Here is an 18,758-nt window from a genome sequence, read left to right as displayed (position 1 = left end):
AAAAGGTTCGAATTTACCTTTATCAATGGCGAATCTTCGAATTTTCGATGGCCATTTCTCCTCCAAGCAAAATCCGAAGCTAAGCCTCTTTTCTCCCTTTTGGTTTTTGTGATTTTTTGTGCGTATTTGAATGTTTTTTCTTGATGCTTTTTCATTTTTTGTAGGGACTTATATAGTGCTCGAGAGTGGTTTATTTCCTAAAAACCAAAGATTTGACATCTCTATTTATACCATAATTGACGAAAAAGAGATGTATTTCCTTTTTCTTCCGATTTGATTTGGGATTCAATCACTATTGCCTTGTTTGATGATTTAAATTGATTCTCTTGCCATCTTTGATTTGGGTTGTTATTTCTGAAATATTCGATTCAATTTGTTCCATTTTCTGAGATATTTCCAAAAGTGTTCTCATGAAAATGCACGAAGAATGCCTCTACCTGTCGCGTATATGGTGACCTCATCATCGCGTTATCTTCATGCGCCGTTAATTGGCCAACGGTGACCTTTGGGTTCTTCTGGTGCAATTTCTACCGTTGGATCAAAGGACTAGATCCAACGACCCTTGTGTGGCTACGCAAATGTTGTAACTCTTGGGGTCCCAAAACCCTAGCTGTTATGTAGTATGAACCCTTGATTTATGCCTTGATCTGATGGCTATGAGTCATGCAACGCCGAGGATATGATAGCTAGGTTTCCAAACCCTAGCCTATTTGGATTGGAACCGTGGGCCTTCATTGTTGGGGTCCCACTGAGCTTGCTTGCTGGATTAGGCTTGCATGCTCGGTTGAACTTTATTCTTTGCTGGATCTAGACCTTGGACCTACAAAATTAAAGTTTTTAATATTAAAAATAAAATAATAATAATATATAATGAATATCATGCGTAATATATATATATTCTAAATTACATAATTCGATAATGATAATATATTTATACTATATATTATAATATATATATATATATATATATATAAATACTATATAATAATAACCTACTATAAAATAATATAAATATAGAAATACTATATATAATACTATATAATAACAACATACTATAATATATATATATATACTGTATAATATATAATATAAATAAGATAAAAATATAAAATATAAATATATAGAAATACTATATAATATAAATATTATATAATAAATACTATATACTATATATACTATATAATAATACCTATTATATATACCAAATATATTATGAACATTATATAGTAGATAGAATATGAAAATTTTAAAACGAGTCCCGAATGAAAAATGAGTGTTTACAACATCAAAGAGATTCATCCATCAGTGCAATCCAAGTCAAGCAAAATGTTCCTTCAAAATGAAAAAATCATTTCTTCTCATGTAGTAGGCATCATAGGTTTACACCCTACAAGTAAAAAATTCAAATTAAAATCAATAAAATCTGAAATTAGTTTCATAAAAACAAAGGAATTCATTCTTTAATAAGAACAGTTTGACAAAATAAAAAATAATTACAAAAAATAAAATAAAAAACATTTTATTATAATAAAAGTAAATATTAATTTCTTAATTTCCTCTTGAGAGTTCCATCTTTAATCAATCATCAATAGTCATCCTGGTTTCATTTAGTCTTAAATCTTCAAAACCTATTGTTAGTAAGAAAAATATCAGTGAGAATATTTACAAAAGGGGTAGACTACACCATTCACTATTGAACTTTACTCTCTCCTAATTTACTCATTGCACTTTCAATTTTTTTAATTTATTCACTGAACTTTACAGATTGATTTTTTTACTTAACGATGACATGATTATTTTATAATTTGTATATGACATGTCATATTTTTTATTATTATTTTAATATTATATAGGAGTATAAAATAAATTATATACACAAACCATAAATTTCCAAATTATACCTCAAATCCTAAACCCCAAATTAAAATCCTCACCCTACAACAACACCTTCTTCTCTCAGGGATAGCACATTCTTCTCTCAACAGTAGCATATAAGCATTTTCTTCTATTAACGATAGCACGACAACACCTTCTTCTTGTTGTTTTTGTTGGAAGATAACATCCATGTGGTTGCCATTTTCATTTCAAGGTTTGGTGTTATCGTCAGGTGAGGGTGTGGTGGGGATTATAATTTGAGCCACTGTTGATGAGCCACCGGTGAGGTTGTCGATGAGCTGCCGTCTTCTGGTGGGAGGGTTAACCTATCAAGGGTGAGGATGTTTGGGATTATAATTTGGGATTTAGGGTTTGGCTTTAAAATTTAAGGATATAATTTAGAATTTTTGAATTTGTTTTTATTTTAATCATATTTGATATTAAAATATTAATAAAAATATGACATGCCATATAAAATATAATAAAATAATCTATGTCAAAGTTGAGTGAAAAAAATTCAATCTATAAAGTTCAATGAGTAAATTGAAAAAATTGAAAGTACTGTTAGTAAAATAGAAGAGTGAGTAAAGTTCAGTAATAAATGCTGTAGTTTACCCTTACAAAAAATATATTTAAATTGTTTATATATTTATCACTTGAGACTTTCAATCTCTTATATTTCCTCAATTTGTTCCTCTTTTTGGACAGGTACAAGTGAAGATCTTGTCCTATTTTTAGCACAAAAAAACTGAGGAAATAGAAGAGATTGAAAGTCTATAAAGTTCAGTGAGTAAACTGAAAATTTGAAAGTACAATGAGTGAAATAGGAGAGAGAGTAAAGTTCAGTGATGAATGATGTAGTTTGCCCATGTTATTATATAAAAAAATTAAAGTGACACAATCCCTCGCAACTCCTTAATGGCTTTGTCCCTCGATTTACTATTTTAATTTAGTTTTTTAGCTATTTCAATATTAAATTAACAATGGTTGGTTGTCACTATTCGCCAAATACTATAATTCACAACTACAAAAATCCCTCATATATCAATAAAGGTATTACTTATATTTCTACACTCAAATGAAAGTGCTTGTGTTTATGTTTCACAATGCAAAATGGATATTTAAAAGAATGATGAAGATGAAGTGATGTGATCTTGCTCATGCACTTACTTATTTTCTACTTACTTTAATCTTGTGTTACAAGGATGAAAAATCAGGGAGAATTTTCTTACTTTTCATATCTTTTTAATTACATATCATTTGATTATTTTATGCATAGTTTATGTCATATTGCATATGCCATGATCATACTTCACTATGTCATACATTTTATACATTATCATATCATATACTTAACTTACTATATGCATCTTATGATAGGCTCAATTATATCATGCCATAGTTCCTATACTATGTTCATCATATACTTTGCATAGCATATCATATGTTCCCACATCTTTACCTAGCTTATTATATGTTTATGTTATATTAATTAGTTCATTTGCATGCATACTATAGGCGACAACATTCATTCATTGCATCCTTAGAGTTATCATCACTTATTCCATTGTTTTCTTGCTACACATAGGCTATTGGATGATAAGGAAGGCTTTGGAAGCTCATAGACCAAGGACTCATCCTATGACAGATCATGATAGCCCAAGGACATCAAAGGATAGCTCATCTTTAGCTAAGGAACCTTATTATGCTCAGAATAGTTATGACACTCGAACAATACATGATCCACTTTTTCTTCTCAATCCAAGTATGCTTCATAATTGGTTTTCTCTTGGAATGAAGGAATGGCGACTCGTATATTGTTAATATTATCATCAAAGTAAAAAACATACATTGTTCCTTCTTAAATCTTTTGATCCTGGATCAACTTATTCATCTTCTTCATTGTCTTCCTAATATTCTTCTTGCCTTGGTTGCGCTTGTCTCCTAGGTGTCGAAACCGTCTTTCGGGTCGGCTCGGTATTGGGCTTCGACTTAAATAAAACACGTTAGAGTTACCACCGATCATTTTAAAAAATATTTAAGTTGATCGGACACCATCTTACCAGATCTATGTTTTTACCAGAAATTATTGTATTAAAACAAAATTTATGAGGGTTTTCTACGTGTTGAAATTTTCATACCCGGCAGACTGAATCACGTCCCCCAGTTAGCAATATATCGATTGTGGGATGAAGAGCCAAGTAATAAACACCACTTAGTAGGACCAGATAACCTATACAGCAATTTAAAAGTTTCTATAACAAAATGATTTCAACAACAGATAAAATCATTCTAATTTCTTACTCGTTTACGGATCCAAAATAATAAGTTTATGCAGTTCTAACCTTGTTCTGCCCAAGATCCCAGCATTTTACTTGCTTGTCATCACCAGCGGAGAACATATAGGTGTGTTTGCTACTGACAGCAAGGCCTGTGAATAAAATATAGATTTCAAATGATTCTGAATCCATGATTGATATTCATCACCCACAGTATGGTTGGCCCATAAAAACTATTCACACCCGAGAAAAATTCTTAAAACAAACCTCGTATCTGTTCAATGTGTCCAGTCAGTGTGAGCTTCAGCCTCCCACTTGCTACATCCCATATCTAACATGCCGAAATCAAGTCAAGGAAGAGGCGGAAGTCATTTTCAAAAAGTAACGACTGGATTTTCAAATGAATATCTGTTTTATAGACTCACATTAAAGCAGAGGAGAAACAATGAGAGATTGAGAAAAAAATAGATAACTACCAACTACACAATTATATACCTTGATTGTACGGTCCGCAGACCCAGTACAGAAACATTTGTTACTTGGATCAAAGGCAACAGATCTCACCCATCCCAAATGTCCACTGATGACCTGATTAATCATTTAAACATGTCGAGAAATCTACAGGAACTGAAATACACAGAATCAGCGATGAAAGAGGTTCAACAAGAAACAACAAATGAAATCGACTGGCATTATACAAAGAAAAATTAGTGAGTAATATTCTCGATGTAGCTTTAGTTATAAACATGTTTATCAAAAGAATAAGACACGCAATCAGCATGTGCCCCCAAGGAGAAATGAATTAGAGAAGAAAACAATATTTCACACGTGACCAAAAAATCAGCAACAAACTCCATTGATATTTCTATCAACTACCATGATGCAGAGACAGAGATTCTCACCCTGTAGTTCTTCCATGGACGATGCCACACGGGGCGTGGCCATTTGCTTGGGATTCTTTCTATTATAGCAGAGGTTGTCAGCCTGTCGCATGAAGGAAACCATAAATCTTCAAGCTGTAAATGTCCTATATTTGAAGGATAAGAGTGGCACGCCATGTTGCAATCCACAAATAGATCATATAACCACATAAATACTTCTATATTCAAATGTGAAAACATGCTTCAGCACATTCACGTAAAAAGCTTGTTATGCCTAAACAAAGGTCAATTAAAGATACAAACGAATTATAGACCTAACTGTGTGAGAGATGATTTTTTACATTTGACAGCAGGTAACCAATGAAAAAACAAAACACCATGGAAAAGAAATGTATCATGGCGGAATAACAATCACATGGTAACACGACTCCCAGAATTATTAATGAGCCTGAAGATGCATAATAAAGAGAGGAGGAAGGGGGGAGGGAGAGAGAACCTTTCAGAAAAGGGTTCCCAAGCAGAAGTAATGGCAGTGCTTTTGCCAGAATTATCAACATCATTTCTGGTAAGAAGAAAGAAAGACAAAAATTAGTCACACGAATCAGCAACATAATTTCTTCTACATAACAGAAACAGATTCCAAGAGAACAATGATGTAGTGTTCTATACAAATTACAATCAATCCCATTTAACATTGAACCCACATCCGCTTGCTTGATAACTCGGACCAATGCGCTTGCTTGACACTAATAATAACATTTTCTGGCAACACAGATTCTTCGCCAGATGCATTATTGTCCCCAAACCGTGCTTGCCCATACTTTAACCACGTCTGAACATTTATTGCATTCTTGCTCCTATCGGAAGACATTGCTTCCTTAAGTCCTTTTCACAGTAACCAGATGATTCGAGAATCAATATCTTCTATGTAATGTTATGAAATGAAAATGATACATGCAATCAAGAAACAAAGAGATGGGTCAGAAAAATTTGATTAATTCAAATAATTCAAAGAATAATTAATGCGGGTATAAAAATTTAAAGAATTCTGACATAAAACACACCAAAGAAAATTAAAATCCTAACCATATGCGTTCTAGTTCTCCTAGGTTATCTACATGGCTCTAGCGGGGTATGCTTACTAAATTATCTGCATGAGGCTGGGTTCTAGAAAAGGTTCCCGAGACATCAATACAACCTGCTAGGGTTGACCTCGATTCTGGACCATTACAGACTTGCGAATCAAATTCGACTCAGGGGATCACACCACTAAAATCGTATTTCGGATCTGATATCCAGATAGGCAACTTAAGATGCTTTCCAGAGATACTTTATCAGACCCACACAAGGAAGCCCAATGTTCCTCATGAGGTGTGACATTTCTCCCTACTTAGATAAATCGGGATTGAGCTCGGGGTTAGAGATATGGTGTGCAACAGGCCTAAATAATTTCACAGAAATGTAAGCATTAACCAGAGAGAAAATCTTTTTTTATTTGAAACAACATAACGAACCGCAAATTAAATAAGACCGAACTCATTATTTCCATAATGTTGAATATAGGGTAACCAACTCGTGACTCGACTCTCAAGTTGGTTTTTAAAAACAAAATATCCCCAGCAGAGTCGCCAAGCTATCAACACTGTTTTTCGCCCGAGCAGGGAAAGACCTCGTACCGACTTGGGGGTTTTCTTTAAAAAGGTTTTGAAATGTGAGGAGTCGCCACCAATCATTTAAGGTGCGATTGGGACACCATAAAAGTCGGGTGATTTTAATAAAATATTTTATTTTTATCAAAATAATAAGTTTTAGGGTCTGTGAAATTCCTGAAATCAAGTTTCGGGAGTCGGTTACACATATGGAAGGATTAGCACCCCCACAAGGCCCAAAAATTGGTACCTAGTTAATTACCCTATATTTAGAATCAAAAATTTTGAGTTAAAACTTTATCTAATTTAAAAATCATCATCGGTGCAAAGTTGAAAAGGGTATTTGTTTATTAAAGCCAATAACATTCGCCCCTAGCATGAATGCGGGAGATCAGCTATTGTGCCCAATAACTGAACATTGCCTCGGTATTTTAGAAATCATGATGCGGTTTTGAAAAGGATGTCGGCCTATTCCCTGCATACTTGTGGGAGATATACTATTGATTCCCTAATAAGTGGATATTACCTTAGGTTTTAAAATAAGATGCAATCAAATAAATTTTTTATTAATCCTAATTAAGCTAAGGGTAAATTAAGGTTCTCTCTATCTTATAGTGTCAAATTATGAGAATTAAAGAACCTAAAGGCACAAACATATAAATGTAGGTTTTAATATTAACCCTATTTGATTTTAATCAATTATTGAATCGAATAATCGAGATGGTCCCTTGGTCTTTTAGGCTAGGGCCGACTCGAATTATTCCCTAAATTAAGAGGACTATATTGAAATCTAGCTAAAAGTGGAGGCTCTATTTAACATATTTGATTATGTTAATTTAAAAGTCTAATTGAAGTTAAGGGGAATAAAGGGTAAAAGATCTAAAATACAGAGTTCTAAAAGATCTAAAATACAGAGTTCTAAAAGACTAAAAGCTCAAGGGCCTAAATCAATAACTCCTAAAATTTAAGGACTAATCAACAAATCAAAGTTCTAATAATTATCTAAATTAACCTATTAGAAATTGAGGGATTAAATTAAAAGAGTTTTAGAAAATTAGTCGATGATTAACAAATTTAAAGTTCGAGCAATAGACTCGAGTAATCAGGCATCTTATGCGAAAACTCGGCTCGAATTGCTCTCTAATTAAAACTAAGGTGACATCCTAATTACTAGATCTGATTTGGTTTGGTTTACCAACCTAATCTAAGGACGAAATCTAAAAGACTAGTTAACTAAGAACTATGAAATACTAAATATAATAATAAACCCAATTAAATAAATTAAAATAAAAACAAACACAAAAACATCAAAAAAAATGAAATAAAAATAAATACAAGGGTTAAATTGCATGAATATTAAATTACAAGGATTAAAAGAATAAATTAAACATGTAATAAGGGCTAAATTAAAGCAAATTAAAATTTAATGACTAAATCTAAACAAAAGAAAAAAAAAAGTTAGTGGCTAAAATGCAAAAAAAACACGTGGAAGTTATAGGGACTAAAAGCTAATTAACCGATTTTTAAACCTAAAATGTATTATTAAACGAAAATTACAAAATTACAAAATTAATCCAGCCAAATTAAAATAAAATTTAAACAGTCACTACATATGACCAAAATGTAAAAACAAACTAAACTTAGAGGGACTAAATAGTGAATAACCCAATAAATAAATAACATGCAAAGAAAAGGGAAATAACAATTTCAGTCCTCACAAATGACCAGAACGTAAAAACATGCTAAACTTAGAGGGATTAAACAATGAATAAACCAAAAATTACACAACATACATGGAAAAGGAGAAATACCAGGTTTGGTCCCTATAGGTGACCAAAATGTAAAAACAAGATAAACCTAGGGGGACCTATGCGTGATTTTACCCTAAACTTTTCCTATATATGTTATTTTTCTTTCTTTTTTTTTATTTTAAACCGAAAATAGAAAAAAACCAAAAAAATCCTCTTTCCTCTCTCATCTCTCCCTCGACCGGCCCAGCTCCGATCGTCACTCCGTCCACTGCTCTGTTCGTCACACACGGTGGTTGAAAAACCCCAAACTAGCCTAGAACAACCTAAATCTCCATATATACTAACCTAGACCCCGATTTGGGGCTAAAAACTACCGAAAACCGCCTCTAAACCCGAGGAAAAAGCCCCCGACTCCTTGGCTTCCTAAACTCCGGTTACCGTGGAGATGAATTGTTCATCTCCCCCAGGTAACCGCTCACTCTCCTCTCTTTTTTTCTTTACTGTAAGATGCTTTGGTTGCTTGCTATTTTTTCGAAACTAAAAAAAGGTTTTTTCGTTGTTGACCGAAACTAAAAAGATTTTCCCCTCCTTTCCTGTTGTTTGAAACTAAAAAAAGTTTTTTTATTCGAAAAATAAAAAAACAGAAAAAATAATAATACCTTGAAACTTTTCTTTTTTCTTGCTTTTGGATAACACAAGAACTAGAGATCGCCTGTACACTATTTGTTTTTGGGTTTTATACCCACTCTTACAGATAAAGGAAATGATTACATTCTCGTTTTTTGTTTGTTGTCTGTTGCATGTTGCGTGGAGTGCTGGAAGCTTGGTGGTGGTGTGCTGGAGCAGCAACCTTCCTCGTTTTGGGGCAGAGATCAACAACGGCTGAGGTAGTATTTGGGGGGCTACACTAGGGCTAGGGTTAGGTTTAGGTTAGGCTCCAATTGGGGTCCCAGTCGGGTTTGGTTTGGGCCCGGGTCAGGTTCTGTTTGGGTGTTTTAACAGGGTTTTGATTGGGCCCTGTTTGGGTTTTAGTTTGGGGCCTGGTTCAGGTTTTGATTGGAGCATGTTTGTAATAAATAAAAGAATAATGATATATATATATAATGGAGATTACACCACATTTGCTTATGATCAAGCCCACTTTAAACTGATTGTTTTAACCTTTTTGGAAGATCTTTCAAACCCCAAGTGTTGTTATGTTTTATGGCTAGCATTACTTCATCCATTCCTCTTCTCCATTTGAGTTCTTTAACATTCTCTTCAAAAGTTACAGGATCACAATCTGAAAAAAGAGCAAAATGATTGAGTCGTTCTTCATCGATAACTTATACTACAAACTTCTCCATCCATGTAGGTCTCCTCTTGATACGTTCAGACGTTCATTTGTTGGTTCGTCTACTTTTTGTTCATTTTACGCGTGTTCCATTAGCTGTTGCCATTCATTTTGATTTTCTCCATCAAAGTCGTTGTGTATTAATTATTCACCAATACCTACATCCTAATTCTAAAATTGATCCTCATCAAAAACTACATCACAAATAATATCAATTTTTTGGATAAATAATTAATATCAATTTTCTTGGTAATAGAATTGTACAATTTTTATACTTTTGATTGTTCACTAACACCAAGAAAAATACACTTTTCACCTTTTTCATCAAGCTTTTCCTCTTGTGAAGTAATCTATAGTTGGTCTACATCCACTCCAAGCTTCTTGTGGTGTGATATTTTGAACAACTATAGTTGGGCTTCTGTTCAATAAATGAACACTCCAATTAACAACTTCAGGCTAGAAAGCTTTTAGAACTCCACTCATTGCCAACAGAAGTCATACCATATTCAAATTATGCGGTTCTTCCTTTTTCAAATGCCATTTTGTTGAGGCATGTATGTTGGTATTAGTTGCTTCTCTATCCCTTTCTCATCACAGAAAGTAACAAAATCATCGGAATTGTATTCTCCACCATGATCACTACGCAACACCTTTATCGGAGTACATGCTTCCTTTTCAACTAGAGCTTTGAAACTTTTAAAAGCTATGTGAGCTTGAGATTTTTCATGTAAAAACTAAACCCAAGCTTTTCTATTAAAGTTATCAATGAATGATGTAAAATATCATTTACGTCCATTTGACATGGGATTGATTAGTCCACATAAATCTGAGTGTACAAGTTCCAATGCTTTTCTCACTCGCCACGATTTTCCTTTTTGAAGTGGCTCTTGATGATGTTTACGAATGACACATTCTTCACATACTTGAGAAGGAATCTGGATTTGTGGGATACTTGTCACTATAATCTTTTGTTGTAAAGCTTTTAAACCTGTAAAATTTAAATGGTCATGCCGAAAACGCAAAGCCAACTTTCATCTTTCACCCTGATAGAAAAACATGAGTTAATGATAGTGTGCAGGTATAATAGAAACATCATGTTAGATTTCATGTCAAATTCGGTAATTAACCCCAATTTTTCATCTTGAAATTTGCAAACCCCATCTTTAATGGAAATTTCATATCCTTTCTCTTGCAGTTAACCAATATTCAACAAATTTATCCTCAAGTCTAGAACAAAGAGAACATTAAATATGGTTTGTATAACATTATCCTTGGTTTGGATTATTACCTCTCTTTTTTCCTATAACAGAGACTCCTGAATCATCACCAAACTTCACATTGTCACGAAAGGATTCGTCTAACACTTAAAACGCAGACTTGTCACCACTTATATAGTTGCTACAATATGTGTCCAAGTGTAAGATATAAGTACTGCAAAATAAATAAATCAACACTGATAGGTATGATATAGTGAAAAAAATAAGAAGAAATTGTTACTGCGCGTGGTAGTTCATTGCCTTAGAAGCGAATTCGCCTGACCTGTGTAATGGAAAAAACGAACGTTCTCCCCTCAAGGTTAACATAATACTCCCTGTTTCGTACACCCGAAATAGGAAGATAAAACTCAGTTGATTGCTCTTTTCTAAAGATCGAAAGATTTTTAAAAAATTGAGGATAGTCCATAGATTGATTAACTAGAAAAGGCTTAAAAAATAATAAAGGAAACTTGATAGTTTAAAAGAAAGCTTAGAAATGGAATAAATGAGGAAGAAGTTGTTGATGGAATTGGATGAAAAATAATAAAACCAAGCCTCGTTTATATACGCACCATTTAGGGGTAATATTAGAACTAATAGGGAAAAAATATCCAACTGTCACTCATAAAAATCTCACCTAAAACACACATTAAAGTCCCACCATAATCCAACGGTTATTGACTTTGAAATAATTTTCTTTGGTGACAATGAATTATGAATGATAAATAATGTTGTACGTAGAATTAAACTTGTATCTTATCATACTTTTTTTAGCCTTTATCTCTAAGGTTTTTTCCTATGCTAAATTTTTTAACTAATAATAGCATTTTATTTTATTAATTAAATATTATATAATAAACATCATAATTTCTAAAATGAAAAGTTTATAAAATTTAAAATAGGTTAATCATATCAATTGGTTACTTTTTCTAAATTTATTAAAAAATATAAACTAATCACTAAAAAATAAAATAAAATAAAAATCATAAAAAATCTAAAAATCCAAATAAAAAATCTAGTAAAAATAAATATAAATAAACATCATTATTAACAATAAAAGATTAACCACCATCAACAATCACATTACAAAAAAACAATAGTGACACATTAACAAATATGATAGAACTAACTAACGGGTCCAAAACAGGTGTGAATAACAAAGATAACCAAACATTAACCGGAGAAGTAACGACCAATCCAATCCTTAAAAAATGCTATAAAAATATATTAAAAATATCTAATATTTTCACAAAAAAATAAAAAGACTTACTACATAAAATAAAGGCCTAATATAAAAATAAGTGTCTAAACTATACTATATTTTCATTTAAGCGCATAAATTATATTTCTATCAATCTATGTGTATAGCGTTACACACGTTACCATTTTAAGTGTCCTGGTCATAACAAGCGTTAAAAAAAATTGTTAAGTGACATGAGCCACGTTTATTTTTTTTTTTGAAATTTTAATATTTTTGAAAAATAAAAATATTATATTTTTTAGGAAAAAAAACCCTCCCCTCCTTTCCCCCATCCGTGCTCCCCCTCTCTCTCCCTGCTGCAGTGAATGCAAATTCACTTGATCATCTCCGTTTTTGATGATCCTAGTGTTAGTATGGTAATGAAGAAAGCTGGTTTCTCAAGCACCCAAGTTAAAACTAAACTTGAACAAACTGTTTCTTCATTAACCAAACCAATAGATCACTTGAGGAACAAAACATACCGAATATTTTGAACACAATTGTGAAGAAAACGTGAAACATTGTGATATTAAGGGAGTTTGATACATGCATCACAAGGTTCACATTAAAGGAAGATGAACTAGCGCTTCCAATTGATCCACACGAACAACCCTTGGAAAAGAAGAATAACAGAGTAGCAGACTTGCAACTGCTTTTTTGAAAGGGATCCTGATTTTATTCGGTCGTCATGTCTTCTAGAGATATAATCGAAAGTCTCTTAACTTTCTAAATGTTCTTGAATCACATTATTATGATATCGAGAACCCAAATATATGCCTATTTTCATAGCAGGGATAGTTTAAGTCAATGTTATAAAGGTAATTTACTTGTGATAAATCCTTATCATCCCCCATCTTATTCTCCAAGCCGCCACCTTCTAGAAGATCAATCTGGACCATTCATCACATCTAACGGCTGAGGAACAAATCATGCATTCAAACTCCTAGTTTCCATCACCACCACCGGATCAAACACTACATCAAGGGTCCATATTGATGCAACCCACATCACTTGGATTAGGATAGACTTTAGTTATTATTTTATTCTTTATTCATATTAGGACCATGACTCCTTTTTCCTATATAAAAGATGCTCCTCCCACCATTGTAATCATCAAGTTTTATTCTTTATTCAATACAACGTGAGTACGTTTTTGCAAGAACTGATTGCCTTGTATATTTGAAGTTTCTTTTCATTTAATTTCTCGAGAGGGAGATCGTCACACTTTGGATTACCTATTCATCGCGATTATGAGGGCTGATCAAAGCCATATTATCGAGTTTGCTTTTTCATTGAGATTAGGAGAGTTCGATAGGACACTTATCCATCTATTTGTCCACAAATCCATCTTCACCTTCATCACCCCTTTACCATCACCTTCAAAGGGATATCGTCTTGATTTCTTTAATTTCATACTTTTATCTTTATTTTCTTTATCTTTTATTATTATAATTATCTTGTTCTAACCTTCTTTCTTATCTTGATTCCAACATCTAAAAACCCTAAATAAAATCCTAGTTATCGCTAATCCTATTCCATCATCCCCTTTGTTTTTCATCAAGTCTAGAGCTTTCTAGGTTTGCTTCTATCAACAAGAGTAACGTTCAATAATTCGTTGCCGCTTCTCTATCAGAGTCTGTAGGTAGTGCCGAGAGTGTAGTTAAAAGGGTGATGGACAAGTTTGAAAAAGGTCAAGTTTCTGCATATTTAAGATATTTGCAATTTATCAGTCTTCCATTTGTTTCATTCAGAAATATTGCTAAAGATGAAGTGGAGTAGAAGATTGTAGAGCTTAAGTGCATTGTGAAGAACTATATAGGAAGATGAGTTGTTTTATATTTGGGTGATCTCCAATGGATTTCAGAGTTTTTGTCTAAAAATGGTGAGAGGAGAAAAACTATCACTGCACTTTAGGGGATTTTAGAGATCTTAGGGGATTGAGATGATGGCCGATTAGGCGTGATCACTAACGACAGTAGTGACCTAGATGACTGATGACAACGTCAGCCAGTATGGGTAAGGGATTTGAAATTAGGTTTTAAAAATTTTTGGGGTTTGAAATTAAAGATCTAGGATTTTGAGATTTTTTTTTATAATTTTAAAGAAATTTGGGTTCTTTTTGTAATTTTAAAGTTTTTTTAAAACAAAAATTTCGAAAAACTATAAACGCAAGGCGTGTCAGTTAAATGATTTTTTTAACGATCGTTACGATCAAGACACTTAGAATGGTAACATTTGTAACGTTAGACATCTAGATTGATTGGAAAAAGTTTAGGCACCTAAACGGGGAAAGATGAATAGTTTGGACATTTTTTTTGGTACCATGCCTAAAATAAAAGCAATAGAATTCATATATATAAAATAAAAACTAATTAAATAAAACAAAAATACGAAATTTAAATATGTAAAAATAAAACTAGAGAGATGAAACAAATTGTCGGTGATAACATTTGGGTTGTGATGGCTTTAGGCATTTCTCTCCTTTTAATTTGGGTGGAGAACCGCAACTGTCAGGTTTACGGTTGATGATCGATTAAAAATGATAAATATTTTTCTCTATCTCCCGGATGAGAGAGAGGAAGAAGAAGAAGCTCCATTTCAACTTTTCATAGGGGGTTTATATACTGAAGTGTTGGTGTTAGGTGTAGGATCATGATGCCTACTTTTAAATTGATAGGACAAATAGAAACGACTGTTAGTAGATCATATTGGCTTTCATGTGGTCATAGCTGGCTCGAGAATATAGAACTATAGAAGGTTCGAAGAATAACGTGACCTATAAAGGAAGTATAATAATTTTTCCTCTTTTATAGACGGAATATCAAAGTGGTATGACCCAGATTCAAGGCTGAATGCGCTCCTTATTGAGCTTTCAAACGGAAGCCTCTTCGTGGAACAATTATAGCTTTAATCTAGAGGGCACAACAGATGATCTTGTTTTCATTTTGGATACTCTCACTGATAATTTATTTTAGAATTTGGCAGACTTATCTCAATACCTGTGTATATGCACATTGAAAGATCCTCGATGCTCTCTAAGAGGTGATTGGAGATAAAAAAAACATCTCGATGCCACACAAAGGTAATGGATAAATTCCTTTTGCCACAGGACAGACATTTTAACTCTTTTAGTTGGATAATAGAAAGGTAGAAGAGGCATCTCGACACTCTGGTCTAAATTGATAAATGGGCAGAGGTATACATCTCAAGGCTTAAATGTGTTATGAAGGAACCTTGATTCTTAAATTTGGCCCGAGTATTTTCAATGCTTCTACATCCAGTAGAGGATTCTATACATTATTCCAGGGTAATGACAAATAGTCAGAGGTATCTCTATGCTTAAACGTATTACATAAGATCTCATCGTTTAAGTTCGTATAAGATCATTGTTTATCTACATTATTGTCTTTATCTTTGTGAAAGCTAAAAGGGAAATTTTTAAGCAGGACAAAGTTGTATTCACGCTTATATTTGTGCCACACAGAGGATTCTAAATGCTTTTATTCTCCTAGGTCTCTAGTCTGTGAGTTTTATTTGTTTTCATCTTTGTAAAAATCAACGAAGCATTCTTAATACTTTAGTGGGGTGACTAGGCAATAGTAATGTCTCGACGCTTTACGAAGGTCGAGGATAAGTTCCTATAACCTTAGCGGGGACATCTCAACTCTGTTAGGATGATAGAGAGATCATGGTATAATCTTTATAGTTAAAATGTGATAGAGGTATCTTTATGTCTTCGTCTAGAGAAAAAGCAACTTGACACCATCGAAAAAGTCTAGTTGACGGGCGGAGGCATCTTCTCCTAAAAATAATAGGGAAGTATAAATTTCCACTGGCTAGGGTAAAGACAAATTTTAAATTAGACAGTGTTGTTTTTAAACCCGCATGCATTTCCTATAGAGAGTACTCAAGACTTCCAGTGAGATATTCGAATTTAACAAAAATAAAGCAAACAAAGGTATATCTAGACCTGTACTTGTTATCTATGAAGGATTCTCTACTCTTTATTAAGAGAACTATTCAGATCGATAGTAGTGTAGTGTAGGACTTCAATGTCTTTTGAATTTTACTCAAATTTGTATTTTGAGTATTTTATTTATTTAAGTGTGTGCTTATATACTTTGCAGAGTTACTATAGAGGAATCTTTGAGTTCAAATATCTTTTTGCAAAGGGTTTTTAATACCTTTGTTGTTAATGCTCAGAATTAAAGCATTTTATTGCTATTTAATTTTGTTTTAAATAGTATATTAATGTTGTTGAATGGAATGACAGTTTTGCCCTAACTATTTAGCCTATAAATTGTGGGTAATTTTACTCATTTCACACCACCCCATTAACAAATGACATTTGATTTTGTAGACACCCATTTTCGTCTGGAACTTCAATGGTCTTTATTATATTATATATTATATATATATATATATAATAATAATAATAATTTCAAAAATATATAATATATATAGTTTTTGAAGATATATAGTATAGTTTTTGAAAACATATTTTTTGAAAACGTATAATATATAATTTTTAAAAAACGGTTTTTTGAAAACATATATAGTTTTTGAAAACATATATATGTATATATAGTTTTTAAAAATGGTTTTTGAAAACATATATAATATATATAATCTTTGAAAACATATTATATTGGTTTTGAAATATAATATATATATTATATAGTTTTAATACATAATATTATTATTAGTATTAGTATTTTATTTTCCTTTTTCTTAACTATTTTTATTTTACTTTCATTTTATTTTATTTTATTTCATTTTTGTTTTATGCCCAATAAGAGTCCGACTCTAAAAGGAGTCACGATCCAATGAAGGTAAGGAAGCAAGGGTCCAAGTCTGGGCCTGCCTGACCCAACAAGCCAAGACCGGGAAGCAATTAGTAAAGCCCGAATACCCTGAACGCCACTAAACTGGGCAAACAAGAGACCCAAGGTATGTTAGGATTTTACACATAACACTAGCGCCACATCATCAAAAGCCCTTAAATCGGGAAGCAAATCAATAGCCAGGAAAGCCCCAAAACATTCTAAAATACCGAATACCACCAGCAAGAAAACAGACGGCGCGTGAAGACCATGTGCCGACCAGAACATCATTCCCAAATTTTTCAATCGTGATTTCAGTGGAAAACTTCCCAAAACACTGACCGAAGAAACAATCAACACCAAAATAGGTAGCACAATCAAATCGAAACAAAATAAGGAACAAATATTTTCCCGAGATTCCTGGCCAACACGAACAGCAACGAACCCGAGCAAATCGGGGATGAGGGAAACAACCCCCATTGAGGGGCTGTATATACCTACATCGAACAATAAAAAAAGTGGAGGTTTTTTGGGAGGTCAGTATTCGAAACCCATCGAGAATAACATAAAAATCGAAGAAAGCATAAAGACGAGGCAAACTTAGCTTTGTTACCGATGTAGGGAAGAGTCGCCGTCAAGGAAAGCAAACGACAACTTAAGAACCGAAGGGTTGTCGAAGATAAAAGGTAAAAATGAGACATTTCGGTCTAGATCTACATCAATGGGATTTATTTTTGGTGATTCAGTGTTCGGGGTATCTCAGCAGTTTTCGAGGTATCTCAGCAGTTTTCCGGTGGCCTGAGCGGCAGTCAACGGTGGTCCAGACGACAGGTGGTCATCGGCAGGTGGCCAGTTTTTGGTCGGATAGGGGGAAGAGTTGAGAGCATTTTGAGGGTGAGGGAGATTGTTTTTTTTTGATGAAATGATATAAAATGAATTTTTAAGTTTCAGGGGTATTTATAGGGGGACAACCTTGTGATTATAAGATTTTTAAATTATTTTCGCAGTCCCTCTAATTTTGATGCACAATTCATTTTGGTCACTGTTGTAATTTTTCCTTGGAATTTTGAATTAATTCAATTTAATCCATGTTATATTTTTTATATTCTTGCAATTTGACCCCCTAACGTTTTTGTTTTTTCCATGCAGTTTTTAATTAACATCAAATTGATCCTTGATTTTTAATTCTTTTCATTTTATTTCATTTTTTATTTTTATTTTCCTTTTTATTCTTTTATTTATTTAATATTTATTTATTTATTTTATTATTTAACATTAATTTGATTTATTTTTTTAGGTCAATTTTAAAATTCTTCGAAGGTAAGTAATTCAGATCAGACTTTTAAATTTTAATTTAACTTTTAATTTTTGCAATTAAGACAAACGAAAAATAAAATTGGTACCGAAAGGGCAGTACAAGGGTGCTAATCCTTCATTGACTATAATCGACTCCCGAATTCGATTAATTTTTGGTAAAACGAAGATCAGACAAATGGTAAGTGAAAGTGTCCGGTCAACCTAATTTTAAATGACTGGTGGCGACTCTAACGCATTACTTCAAGTCAAAACATGATTCCGAGATCACTCGAAGGATGGTCACGACAGCTTGGCGACTCTATTGGGGAAACGCAACTGAGTATGGCCATAATTGATTTCCAGTGTTATTTTTAA

General features: G+C 32.9%; 1 protein-coding gene across 1 annotated transcript; it reads right to left on the bottom strand.

Moving 5' to 3' along the window:
* Positions 1–4,010: 4,010 nt before the first annotated feature.
* Positions 4,011–5,906, bottom strand: LOC120162841 (protein pleiotropic regulator PRL2-like). Its single transcript, XM_039172911.1, has 7 exons — positions 5,740–5,906; positions 5,532–5,597; positions 5,057–5,138; positions 4,650–4,742; positions 4,422–4,485; positions 4,221–4,306; positions 4,011–4,130 (listed from the first exon to the last, which is right to left on the bottom strand). The coding sequence occupies exons 1-7, from the start codon at positions 5,904–5,906 to the stop codon at positions 4,011–4,013; spliced, it is 678 nt and encodes a 225-aa protein (XP_039028842.1).
* Between the last annotated feature and the right edge of the window lie 12,852 nt (positions 5,907–18,758).

The sequence above is a fragment of the Hibiscus syriacus genome, unplaced genomic scaffold, assembly GCF_006381635.1.
Source record: "Hibiscus syriacus cultivar Baekdansim isolate YM2019G1 unplaced genomic scaffold, ASM638163v2 tig00111409_pilon, whole genome shotgun sequence".
Taxonomy (NCBI): domain Eukaryota; kingdom Viridiplantae; phylum Streptophyta; class Magnoliopsida; order Malvales; family Malvaceae; genus Hibiscus; species Hibiscus syriacus.
This window is presented reverse-complemented; position numbering and strand designations above follow the sequence as displayed.

Bases quoted from the DNA above. Each gene is read 5' to 3' on its own strand.
- LOC120162841 (XM_039172911.1), bottom strand. From the start codon at position 5,906: ATGTCTTCCGATAGGAGCAAGAATGCAATAAATGTTCAGACGTGGTTA. The intron at 5,139-5,531 runs GTTCTCTCTCCC...TTCATGCGACAG, and splicing joins TGGGAACCCTTTTCTGAAAG to GCTGACAACCTCTGCTATAA. The intron at 4,486-4,649 runs GTATATAATTGT...TCGGCATGTTAG, and splicing joins CTGCGGACCGTACAATCAAG to ATATGGGATGTAGCAAGTGG.